Source organism: Gorilla gorilla, chromosome 12, assembly GCF_029281585.2.
Source record: "Gorilla gorilla gorilla isolate KB3781 chromosome 12, NHGRI_mGorGor1-v2.1_pri, whole genome shotgun sequence".
Lineage (NCBI taxonomy): Eukaryota > Metazoa > Chordata > Mammalia > Primates > Hominidae > Gorilla > Gorilla gorilla.
In genome coordinates this window covers 53250669-53264108 of record NC_073236.2, presented here as the reverse complement: position 1 = coordinate 53264108, position 13440 = coordinate 53250669, and the positions used below count along the sequence as shown (strand labels likewise).

General features: G+C 41.4%; 1 protein-coding gene across 3 annotated transcripts in view; it reads right to left on the bottom strand.

Moving 5' to 3' along the window:
- Positions 1–4799, bottom strand: part of CHMP3 (charged multivesicular body protein 3) — a 59174-nt gene extending 54375 nt beyond the window's left edge. Inside the window, exon 1 of one of the 3 annotated variants that reach the window (XM_031007734.3) lies at positions 4577–4799. In XM_031007734.3, the coding sequence (XP_030863594.1) occupies positions 4577–4621 (45 nt within the window). In that variant the 5' untranslated portion in view covers positions 4622–4799. Of the gene's footprint in view, positions 1–2912; positions 3052–4576 lie in introns of those variants that run through there. The other 2 variants (XM_055378214.2, XM_031007745.3) reach the window with 2 other exon arrangements.
- Positions 4800–13440: the final 8641 nt, after the last annotated feature.

Sequence of the window (13440 nt, the reverse complement as noted above, 5' to 3'; positions counted from 1 at the left end):
ATCCCAACTCAAAAACTGCCCAGCTGAGACTACAGCATTTAGTCAATTCCCTCTCTCTCTAATGCCCCTTCCATTTCTGCCAACATTTTCTTATCTTTGAAAATTTCCTTCACTTGGCCTCTTAAGTATTTTCTTTCTCCCTTAAAAGAAAAAAAAAAAAGGCCAAACTAACATTACTTGGCTTCTTATTCATACACAGCTCTCGATACTTTATCAGTGCATCAGCAGTTCTACAGAGAAAAAAGTATTTCCCATCTGTGATGGTTAATTTTAGGTATCTCCTCAGCTGGGTTGAGGGATACCCAGATAGCTGGTAAAGCACTATTTCTGAATATGTCTATGAGGGTGTTTCTGGAAGAGATTGGCATTTCAATCAGTGAACTAAAGAAGATCAGCCCCCACCCAATGTAAGTGGGCACCATCCAATCAGTTGAGGGTCTGGACATAACAAAAAGGCAGAAGAAAGGCAAATTCTTGCTCTCTTCTGCATCTGGGATACCCGTCTCCTGCTCTTAGACATCAGAACTGTAGGTTCTCTACTCTCTGGACTCTGGGACTTCCATCAGTGCTACCCCAACTCACTAGGTTCTCCGGCCTTCAACCCTGGACTGAGCTACACCACTGGCTTCTCTGGGTCTCCAGCTTACAGACAGCATATGATAGTACTTCTCAGCCTTCATAATCCCCAGTCAATTTCCATATTAAATTCCCTCTCAACTACCTATCTATCTATCCATCCTATTGGTTCTACTTCTCTGGAAAACCCTGACTAATACACCATCCCTGCTTTATTGGCACCTTCTTGAATTACAGACTAACGCTAAGTAACCACAGCTGGTGACAAAACACTTTCTTTGTTCACAAGTCACAGGTGTGAGAGAAAGCCTGGCACTTGGTAGAAGCTGACCCTAAAGTGGATGGACATTCTTCTAACAAACTAAAACATATCATCAAAACTGAAGGGGTACCTTGAAGAACTGAGGAGGAACTTGAAGAAAACCTTGGGCAGGGTATCTCCAGCACCAGATAAAGTGGATCATCTAACACTAAAAATCCTACTAAATAGTCAAGAACCCATTCATAGGCAGGAAGAGGATGGAACACATGACAGTGAAAGGTCAAACTGTTTCTGATCATCTCAGCCTGGAGATAATCACTCCAACCACTGAACTCCTATACCTGTGTATGTGGTACTGTATTAGTCGGTTCTTACATTGCTATAAAGAAATACCTGAGACTGGGTAATTCATAAAAAGAAAAGAGGGCCGGGCGCGGTGGCTTACACCTGTAATCCCAGACTTTCGGAGGCCAAGGCGGGCAGATCACGAGGTCAGGAGATCAAGACCATCCTGGCTAACACGGTGAAACTCTGTCTCTACTAAACACACAAAAAATTAGCTAGATGTGGTGGCACGCACCTGTAGTCCCACCTACTCAGGAGACTGAGGCAGGAGAATCCCTTGAACCCAGGAGGCAGAGGTTGCAGTGAGCTGAGATCGTGCCACTGCACTGCCTGGGCGACAGAGCGAGACTCCATCTCAAAAAAAAAAAAAAATTATTGCGGCACTATTCACAATAGCAAAGACTTGGAACCAACCCAAATGTCCATCAATGATAGACTGGATTAAGAAAATGTGGCACCATGGAATACTATGAAGCCATAAAAAAGGATGAGTTCACGTCCTTTGCAGGGACATGGATGAAGCTGGAAACCATCATTCTCAGCAAACTATCACAAGATCAGAAAACCAAACACTACATGTTCTCACTCATAAGTGGGAACTGAACAATGAGAACACATGGACACAGGGAGGGGATCATCACACACCAGGGCCTGTCAGGGGTTGGGGGTTGGGGAGGGATAACATTAGCAGAAATACCTAATGTAAGTGACCAGTTGATGGGTGCAGCAAACCACCACAGCACGTGTATATATGTAACAAAACTGCACGTTCTGCACATGTAACCCAGAACTTAAAGTATAATTAAAAAAAAAAAGAAAAGAGGTTTAACTGGCTCACGGTTCTGCAGACTGTACAGGAAGCACAGCAGCTTCTGCTTTTGGGGAGGCCTCAGGAAGCTTCCAATCATGGGGGAAGGCAAAGAAATAGGCATCTTACATGGCAGGAGCAAGAGATAATGAGGGAGAAGGTGCTACACACTTTTAAACAACCAGATCTCACGAGAACTCACTATCTCAAGGACAGTACCAAGGGTGATAGTGCTAAACCACTCATGGGAAATCTGCTCCCATGATCCAATCACCTCATACCAGGTCCCACCTCCAACACTGGGGATGACAATTTGACATGAGATTTGGCGGGGACACAGATCCAAACCGTATCAGGTGCCCTATCCAAACCAGCTCTTAAAATGTTTATCTTACTTGCTAGAAGTTAAGTTCTTTGGCTTCTTATTTCACCTTTATAATCCCTCTTTGGGAGGTAGTATAAATGGCATGATAATTCTAAGTATAGGCCTTAGAATACATAACCTCTGGTGCTGTAATTCGCAAACTGTATGACCTTGGGCAAATTACCTAAATACTGTATGCCTCAGTTGCCACCTGTAAAGTGGAGACAATAACAGTTCCTACCTCATCACATTGCAGAGTGCTTAACACAATGCCTGGTTCAATATGCTAGCTAAAGGTGGTGGTAGTTAGGGCTAATCTTAATTCACTCTACAATCTTGCTACTCAAGTGTAGACCAGCAGCATCAACATCACCTGGGAGCTTATTAGAAATCTCAGACCCTATCCAAGACCTACTGAATCAGATTTTGAATTCTGACAAGATCCCTAATGATTAGTGTGCACACTAATGCTTGACAAGCACTGCTCTACAATACCCAGACTTGTCCATAATGGGGGGAAAAAAAACTAAAATTTTTTATTCAATAAATGATCTTACCTGTTCGGCTCTGGCAAGCATAGTTTTAAAAACCAATCTCATGCATCAACCCTGCCATTTTCCAGTGTCAATCAGCTTTCTCAGGTAGATTACCCTACTGAAGTGTACCAACATCGTGTTCTTAGCAATTTATCATTTAAAAACAATCTAAGTGTACAATATACTAGAGTAGTATAGTAGTACATATACTAGAGACTAGTTTAAACAATAAAGCAACCATTTCCCCAGCATCTTTTTTGCTTCTCCATAATCTTATCTCAGTTTACGAATGGCAATGCCAAGGCCAAACACTGAAGGCAACAAATAATCTCTCCCTCCCACACTTCTACAATAACAAGAATCTTAGAATATACAGATGTCACAAAATGTGCATCTATATAACGTTCTATAGTTTCCAAAGTGATGTTATACCGTTATTTCATTTAAGCGCAATTTTTATTTTACCAAGGAGCAAAACTGAGTAAGTTTCCTGACGAAAATAATGAGTGTCTACTGTTCTAGGGCCTTTAACAACAACAACAAAAAATTTACATTAACGCACATTATGTGCCAGGAATTGCAAGATGCATAAGATTAGTTTTTAAAATGTGCCTGCTAGAGCTGAACAGGTAAGATCACTTATTAAAGGATTTCAGGATTTTTTTTCCATTATGGACAAGCCTAGGTGTTGCAGAGCAGTGCTTCTCAAAGCACTGATGTGCACACTAACCATTAGGGAGCTTGTCAGAATTCAAAATCTGACTCAGTGGGTCTGGAGTGGGGCCCGAGATTTAACAAGCTCCCAGGTGATGTTGATGCTGCTGGTTGGCACTTGAGTAGCAAGGCTGTGCCGTATTTAAAGAATTAGCCCTAACTACCAATATGAAAACTTTACATCCCTGAATCTTCAATTACTCTGAGGTGACACTACTATTATTCTGGCTTCACAGACGAGAAGGCACTGAGAAGTGAACTTTCCAGAGATCACAGAGCTGAGATGTGGGAAGGCAGGATTCAAACTTAGGTAGACTGACTCTGCAGGGCATTTTCAACTGTTTGCCTCCCAATATTATCTCAATTAATAGGTAACGAGAGTTCGAAGCCGGGTCCAGAGCTATCTTCTGTAACATTCTTCTGGGTCGAGTCCCTGCCCCGCTACGATATGTGCCTAGGGTCAACACAAGGGCTGAGGAAAGAGGAAACTGAGCCTCTTTTTCAACACAACAGGGAGGACGGAGAACAGACGGCTCCTCCGGCAGACGCGACCCGGCCCGCTCCAAACAACGCTCCGGGCAGGAGAAGGTTCTCCGGGTGGTCCGCAGACGGGCTGGAGGGGTGGGGCCTACGCTGGGAAAAGGTTCCGGGCGGGTCGTACCAACGCGCGCAGGGGGAAGGGGTTTCCGAGGCCAGGACGGTGTCGCTGCCTACGCGCTCAGTGGCGAGGTGGAGAAACTCTTCAACTACCCTCGGCTACCTGTTCGAGAGCCATGGCACCAGGAGCTCTCGCGTCCCACAGCCGACTCCTAAAGACTCTTCCTCCGGCCCCCCTGTCGAGTGGGAGGCCCCGGAAATGGGGGCCGGGCGGTATCGGGCAGGCGGTGGGGAGAAGAGTGTCCTGTCATTTACCAACTTCAGTACGCCCCACACAGATCCACCCGCTTATCTGCCGCCGCCGTAGCCCTTACCAGTTCTTTGGGCGGCTTCTCCTGGGTCTTTCCAAACAGCCCCATGACGAACTGAACCCGTCTTGCCCCTTCCGGCTTTCAGTTCCCCGCGCCCAGGCAGGTCACGGGCAGCCGCCTGGGCGGGGCCCGCGGAAAGGGAGGTAGTCCCAACCCCCAGAGTAGGGAGCGGCGGCGGTAGGGGATGGTGCGCATGCGCCATACGCCTGCGCAGAATTGAGTGAGTGGGAGACTAGGTAAAAAGGCTGACGTCATCGCACATGTTCTGGGCATGTCTGTGTGGGGGAGACCACGGATTCGGTGCTTTTCGTAAGGTGTAGAAATGATTGCTCTGAAAGATACGAATTTGTTGGCTACAACTGCTTCTGATACTTCACCTAAACCTAGATGTTGCACCAGAAGTCTGGATCTCCACGCAGACGTGTACACTTAGCATCACTTTCCCGACAGCTTCATCTTTGTGTCCAGTAGGCAACTCACAGGTGACAAACCAAAAATAACCTCTTTTTCCTCCCGCCAACCCACTCCTCCCCTCTGCTTGCACCACCATCACCTGGTCACTAAACCCTAGGCGTCGTCCTCTCTCCCCTCTTTACCAAGTCCCAACCATTCTAACTTCAATATGTCTGAACTTCAACCCTCCCCTTTCCTTCCCAACTGCGGTCGTTTTTTTTCAGGCCATCGCCCTTTCCAGCGTGGGCGATTCCTGCCTAGCATTTGTCCATGTGTGTCCCGTCCTACACGCCACACTGACCGTGAGCTTAATCACACTCTCAAAGGAATCTGACTAAAGAGAACTAGACACATTTTAGCACGGGCAGTTCCTGATTAGGCCTATACGGTGAGCTGATGGTTACTGTCATTAACTCATCTGAGGATGGTGAAGGGACCATTTGTTACCTCAGCCCCATACTCCTGTCTCTGGTGGAATCATAAAATGGTTCGGCAGCTTTGAAAACATTTTGACAATTTCTTAAAATGCTAAACAAAGCCAGCCTTCCATTCCTAGCTATTTACCCAAGAGGGAAAAAAGCATATGTTCTTACAAAGACTTGTACACAAATGCTCATAGCAGCTCTATTTGTAATAGCCATAAACTGGAAACAATCCAAATGTCTATCAACAAGTGAATGGATAAACCAGTCGTGATTGATCCATACGAAGGAATAGTACTGAGCAATAAAAAAGTAAACTATTGATAAATGCAACAGCATGGATGAGTCTCAAAATAATTCTGCCAAGTGAAAGAAGCCAGAACCGTATGATTCCATTTATATAACATTCTGGAAAATGCAAACTAATACATAGTGACAGAAAGTACATGGGCGGTTGCTAGCGAATAGGAGTGGGGTCGGAAAGAGGCAGAAAAGAGGGATTACAAAGAGACACAAAGTTTAGGGGGATGATGGATAATATCTTGATTGTGATGATGGTTTCACAGATGTATACAATATCAAAACTTACCAGGTTGGACACTAAGTATGTGCGATTTATTTTATGTCCAATCATACTTCAATAAAGTTGTTTTTAAAAAAGCACTGCCTGTTCATTGTGAAGTTAAACCCTCATTCTCACTTCCTCAGGGGAAAAGGTCTCAAAGGATTCACACCAACTATTAAATATAGTGTGAATCTTCTGAAACCTTTTCCTTTGGAAAATATACTTTTATTTTTATTTATGTATTTGTTTTTGAGACCGGGTATCACTTTGTCACCCAGGCTGGAGTGCAGTGGCAGGATCTTGCCTCACTGCAGCCTCTACCTCCCAGATTCAAGTGATCCTCCCACCTCAGCCTCCTGAGTAGCTGGGTGTCAGCCACCACGCCCACTGTGTTTTTAATTTTTCTGTAGAGACAAGGGTTAGCCATGTTGCCCAGGCGGGTCTCAAACTCCTGGGCTCAAGCGATCCTCCCACCTCAGCCTCTCAAAGTGTTGGGATTACAGGTGTTAGCCACCTTGCCCGGGCCTATTTTTACTTAGTTGAGATTATATTATATACAGTGAGCCACCTCTCCCAGCCCTATTTTTACTTAATTGATATTATGTTATATACGTTGTCCTACAATTTCCTTTTAAACACATTTTATGTAGACTTTCATCAGTGTCAATACCTATGGCAGTCCATAGCAAGAATGTACCGTAATTTATTTAACATTTCCCTATTATATAAGATTAAGTTGTTTCTAGTTTTTCCCTAGTAAATAATCCTGCAAATATAGGCACAGTTAAAAATTTTAAACTTAATACCAGTATCTTCCATATACATTGCACTATTTAGTGAACTCCTACCAATAGTGTATACCAGCAATCTTATTCCCTAAATCCATGCTAAAAGTGAATTTTAGCAATATTTTAAATTTTTGCCAATCTAAGGGCATAAAATATTGTTTTTAACTTTAATTTCCCGGACTATTAGTCTGGATAAGCATCTTTTCATATATTTGTTGGTCATTTGAATTTCTTCTGTGACTTGCTTCTTCATAACCCTTGTTCATTTTCCATTTATCTCCCTCCTTCCCTTCCTTATTTCCTTTCTTCCTTCCATTTTAAAGGTGAAGGAGTTCTTTGAAAATGTGGAATTTTTTTAAGTCTCTTTCACCTTTTTTTGAGAATAAACTATAAGCATTTTTTTCAAGTAGGAGGATACTGGATCGCCAATTAGTCAACAGTATTTCTCAAATGCCTACTATATGTCAGGCATTCTATAGGCTTCAGGAAAATGGCAGTGAGCAGAAACAAATCTCCTACAATCTGATGAGAAGGACAATAGTATTAAACAATGGTTATAGACGAAATTGTATTACTACAAATGTGCAAAATTCTGACTATAAGAAGAACGTGCTGATCAGTGACTCTTCCCTGAGCAGATGACAAATAAGCTGAGACCTGAAGGATGAGCTAGCAGAGAGAGGAAGAGTATCCAGAGTAAAAGAAACAGCATGTGCCAAAGAGCCTTCCCAGTTTCTGGGTGGAGGATTTAGGCCACAGCCATTTCAGATCCTAAAGCTGCAGTTGTTCTAAAGCTGGCCATCAATGGCAGAGAGGCCTGGCAGGGTGTGGAGGAAGGTTTGACTTGGCACATGTCCTCTCAATGTCGTACAGAGCTCATAGGTACTGACAGAGCCCTATCAACACATCAGTGCAGTTCCTCTGCACCGTGCATCTTGCTTCCACACATTTTTTAGGCTCTATCTTTAGAGTAACATGTACTCTCCATTTGTGTCCTGATACTGCTTTTGCATTGGACAGAGCACTCCTTAGTTGCGGCTGGGGCTCAAGTTCGTCCTTCCTACATGGACCTCAGGAAGCAAGCTACAGATCCTCCCACCTGCTAAGACTCACACATCTGAGGGGGTGGGAAGAACTAAGTGAGCAGGCATTCTAGCTCTTTACTCCTGCCAAACACAGCAAGTGTTTAACAGGATCACACTCCCCTGCCATATGTTCACATAGACGTTTGTTCACACACATTTTCAAAGGCTTTATGTGCATTCTCCTCCTGATCTCTGAAAAATATAAATAGATGTGTATCCTTGAGAGGTACTTCAATGCCTATGCTTTAAATCCTCCCCTGAATTTGAAATGAAAAACAGAAAGGACTGTTTTTCCTCCACCTTCCAGTTTTCCTTGCTCATTTCACTAAGATATCCAGTCTTAGGGAGCTTCCTGGCTCACAACTGTTCCCCATTTGCCAGGTAGATTGTTAAATGAAATGCTTTGGGCAAGAAAATCATAACCCAATTCCTGGCAAGAATTTTGGCTTTCTAAAGCCAAGATACACCTTGTTTTATACAACAGATGGACCCTGGAAATGTTAGATATAAATCAATGTTTGGAAATTGAACTCCCTCCCATGACTTATATAATAATTTTGGAGTGGATTTATCTTTGTTTCTGACTAAACTTCAGGACCAAGGGGCTCCCAACCCACAACTTACGACTTGAGATAAGGCAAAGACAGACCTTGAGTCACCTCCTGTCCATTTCCAACCTTTCTCCACCAAACTTACAATAATCCTTGTGTTGATTTCCTAGGACTGCCATAACAAAATGCCACAAACTGGGTGGCTTAAAACAATAGAAATGTATTCTTTCAAAGTTCTGGAGACTAGAAGTCCAAAATCAAGGTGTCAGCAGGGTCATGCTCCCTCTGACACTCTGAATAGAATTCTTACTTGCCTCTTCCTACCTTCTAGTGATGGCTGTCAATCATCAGCATTCCTTGGCTTGCTGCTGCATCGCTCCAATCTGCTATGAACATATAACCCGATTATATGTTCTCCCCATATGTCTCACTCCAGTCATATTGGATTAAGGGCCAATCCTAAATTCAGTATGACCTTATCCCAACTTACTGTTTACATCTGCGGTTATTATACCTTATTTTCAAATAAGGGTCATATTATGAGGTACTAGGGGTTAGGACTTCAACATAATCTAAACAGGTCACAATTCAATCTATTAACAACCCTCATAGACACACATGGGTGCCTCACCTTAAAGAAAAAAGAGGGTGGCCAGGCACCGTGGCTCACACCTGTAATCCCAGCACTTTGGGAGCCCGAGGCCGGCAGGTCCTGAGGTCAGGACTTCGAGACCAGCCTGACCAATATGGTGAAACCCCGTCTCTACTAAAAATACAAAAATTAGCCAGGTGTGGTGGCACACGCCTGTAGTCCCAGCTACTCGAGAGGCTGAGGCAGAAGAATTGCTTGAACCTGGGAGGCGAAGGGTACAGTGAGCCGAGATTGTGCCATTGCACTTTGGCCTGGAGACAGAGTGAGACTCCATCTCAAAAAAAAAAAAAAAAAAAGAAAGGAAAGAAAGAAAAGAAAAAAGAGGGTGATAGAGGGTGAGGGGAGAATGGTTAGCTGAATCCTTCTAAAATAAACAGACCTCTATCCTCCATGATCAGGAAGGGAAAGTAGATCTCTCAGGCTTGACCCTAGCTTGGAAGTGGCACCTTCCCCCGGGAATCATAAAAATCACTGTGGCTGCCTCACATTGCCCTGTAGAGCACGATTTTTACCACTAAAGGTCCTCTCATGGAGGATTCACACACCTTTCCTTATTTCCCCCGCAGCAGAGAAAAAGCCTGAAAAATCCAACTGGAATATTTAAACAATACTAAAGTCTCCAAAAACAGTATCAGAATTAGAAGAGTGGCATGTGACTTACACATTCAACATTATGGTAGAGTGGATGAAAAACCCACTACAAACACAGAATTTTGGTAAAATATAACCAGAATTATTTTATGTGCATGGATGATCTCTTTTTAAAAAGTAAGAGAAATCAGTAATGTCTGCCAATAACAGGAACCCAGAACCTGTTTGCATAATTTTTATGATGTGATAAAGCCTATAGTAAGTAAAATGCACAAATCTTAAGTGTAAAACATGATTAATTTTTACAAATGTGTGTAAAAGCGCTATGTAAATATTTAAAACGTGTTCTAAATCTAAACTGGCTCCTTCATGCCCATTCTCAGGCAGTACCCTCAAAAGATAACCATTATTCTGATTTCTACCTCTGTAGATTAGTGTTGCCTGGGTGTGGTGAATCATGCCTGTAATCCCAGCACTTTGGGAGGCCCAGGCGGGCGGATCACGAGGTCAGGAGATCGAGACCATCCTGGCCAACACGGTGAAACCCCATCTCTACTAAAAATACAAAAAAAAAAAAAAAATTAGCTGGGCATGGTGGCGGGCGCCTGTAGTCCCAGCTACTTGGGAGGCTGAGGCAGGAAAATAGCGTGAACCCGGGAGGCGGAGCTTTCAGTGAGCCGATATCATGCCATTGCACTCCAGCCTGGGCGACAGAGCAAAACTCCGTCTCAAAAATAAATAAATAAATAAATAAATAAAATAGTGTTTGGTTTTAACGTTTGGGCAGGGGAACAAGAGGCAAGCAAGGCTTTTGGCTGGGCAAAATGGTGAAGCAAAATTGAGATGCCCTAAAGCTGGGAGCTTTAAAGACCTCATTCTCAGTGAAAAGACAGGCTAGGGAAAAATACATACATATATCTGCCAACAAAGGGAGCCAACCAGAAAATGTTTGTTTTAGGCTGTAGCTCTGGTGAAAAAATAAAAATAGAGGTTTCCTTGAGAAACCACAATCATAAGGCTGCCCTCCTATAAGTCTAAATTTAGTCTACTTTCATGATATTGGAAATCCCAAGCCTAGATATTAATTTAAACTGTTCTTAGGTTGATAACATCCTGGGGATCTGACGAAAGCAGTACAGACTCTTTTTAAATGAACATACTCCAAATCCAGACACTGTAGTGTTTCTACAAATTATGGCCAAAAAAAATTACCAAATATATGAGACAAACATTAATGGCCAGGAGTAATTTTAAAAGCATCACATTTATGTTTCAAAGCACTTCAGATACTAGAATTCTGAAATGTAGAGTATAAAATGTTATGCTTAAAATGTTCACAGAAATAAAAGAGAGACTTGAAAGAAACAAGAGACCATTAAAAAATGACCAAGTAAAAGAAAGAAAAAAAAACAGAAAAAACAAACAAAAATTGACCAGGTAAAATTAAAAATAAAAGAATTTCTAGATGTGAAAAATGTAGTAATTGAAATAAGGAACATAGTCACTAAATAAACCTCAAGGACTAAATTAAGCAACAGATTACACATAAGAAAGAATAAGTAAATCAGAAGATAGATTTGAATTATCCAAAATAATAACACCTGAAGATACAAAGACATGAATATATAAGAAAGAAGATGAGATACAGATGTTAGAATATGGATATCAATTACATTAATTGAAGTTCCAGAAAGATTGACATGAGAAACTGGAAGAGACAAGATTTTGAAAAGATAATGGCTAAGAATTTCCCCAGATTTATTAAGATGTTAATCTTGAAGATTCAGGAAGTAGTCATGCATCACTTAACGACAGGGATACATTCTGAGAAATGCATTGTTACGTGATTTCATCATTGTGCAAACATCATAGAGTGTACTTACGCAAATCTAAATGGTATAGCCTACTAGATACCTAGGCTATATAACCTATTGCTACTAAGCTAAAAACATATATGGCATGTTATTATACTGAATACTGTTGGCAGTTGTAACACAATGGTAAGTATTTGTGTATCTAAACAGAAAAGATACAGGAACAATATATATGATATTATAATCTTGTGGAACCACTGTTGCCTGAAAGGTTGTCATACAATGCATAACTGTATATAAATCTTAGGCAGATTAAATACAAACAGCTACACGTTATAGTGGCAGTGCAGAATATCGAAGACACCAAGATTTTAAAAGCAACCAGAGGCCGGGCCCAGTGGCTCACGCCTGTAATCCGAGCACTTTGGGAGGCCGAGGTGGGCAGATCACGAGGTCAGGAGATCGAGACCATCTTGGATAACATGGTGAAAACCCATCTCTACTAAAAATACAAAAACAAAATTAGCCGGGTGTGGTGGTGGGCACCTGTAGTCCCAGCTACTTGGAAGACTGAGGCGGGAGAATGGCGTGAACCCGGGAGGCGGAGCTTGCAGTGAGCCAAGATCGTGCCACTTGCACTCCAGCCTGGGCGACAAAGCGAGACTCTGTCTCAAAAAAAAAAAAAAAAAAGCAACCAGAGAGAAAAGATAGAATACATACAAGAAGACAACACACACTGTCAACATCCTACTCAACAGCAACAATGGAAGCTAAAAGAAAGTGAAAGAACGTCTTCAAATACTGAGGGGAAAAAAAATCCCCAAAGATCTAAAAATCAAAACAATTGAACTCATGGAGATCAAGAGCAGAAGGATGGTGACCAGAGGCTGGGAAAAGTAGTGAGGGGTTTGGGGAAGGTGGGGATGGTTAATGGGTACAAAAAAAATTATAAAGAATGAATAAGACCAAGTATTTGATAGCACAACAGGGTGACTTCAGTCAGTAGTAATTTAATTGCACATTTAAAAACAACTAAGAGAGTATAATTGGATTGTTTCTAACACAAAGGATAAATGCTCGAGGGGATGGGTACGCCATTTTCCAGGACGTGATTATTTTATATTGCATGTTGTATCAATACATCTCTTGTGTCCCATAATTATATATACCATGTGTACCCACAAGAATTAAAAATTAAAACATTTTTAAAATCCTCAAAATAATAACTTATAGTCATGCCCTGCTAAATTATCACCCCTATGTGAAAGTAAAATAAAGACATCTTTAATGGGGACAAAAACCTAACGACAGACACAAAAACCCCACAAACCAACAGATCAACACTAAACAAAATTCTAAAGAATGTAGTTTAGAAAGAATAACCATGATCTCAGAAGAAAGGCCCTTACATATAAGAAGAAATCATGACAATTTAGTTAACTTGTGGTTAATCTTTAAAAAGCTGATTATATAAAACTTATCTAATTTGGGAAGTTCAAAAAGATGGAAGTAAAGCATTTTACCACATTCATATGAAAAAATAGATGAGAAGTCATTGAAGTTAAAATGATTCTGGACTCTAATTTTTTTTGAGAAAAGGTAAAGACATTGACTAATTTATATATTAAGTAAGTTTGTTACAATTTTAAGGATAGCTGCTAAAATAAAAGCAGTACTTCCAAATGGTAGAGAAAAAATGGAATTAAGAATATTACTCGAAATAAGGTAGGACGGACAATACAGAAAAGTGGAAGACACAAAAGACAATTATAGAATTAAATTAATTAAGTTAAATTAAAGATACATTTGTATTCATAATAAAATGGACTAAATTCTCCAGTAAAAAGAGAGATTTTCAAACTAGATTTTTTTTACATCTAGTTTTAAGCTATTTAAAAGAGACACACATACAACATAGGATACAGCAAGACTGAAAGTAAAAAAGC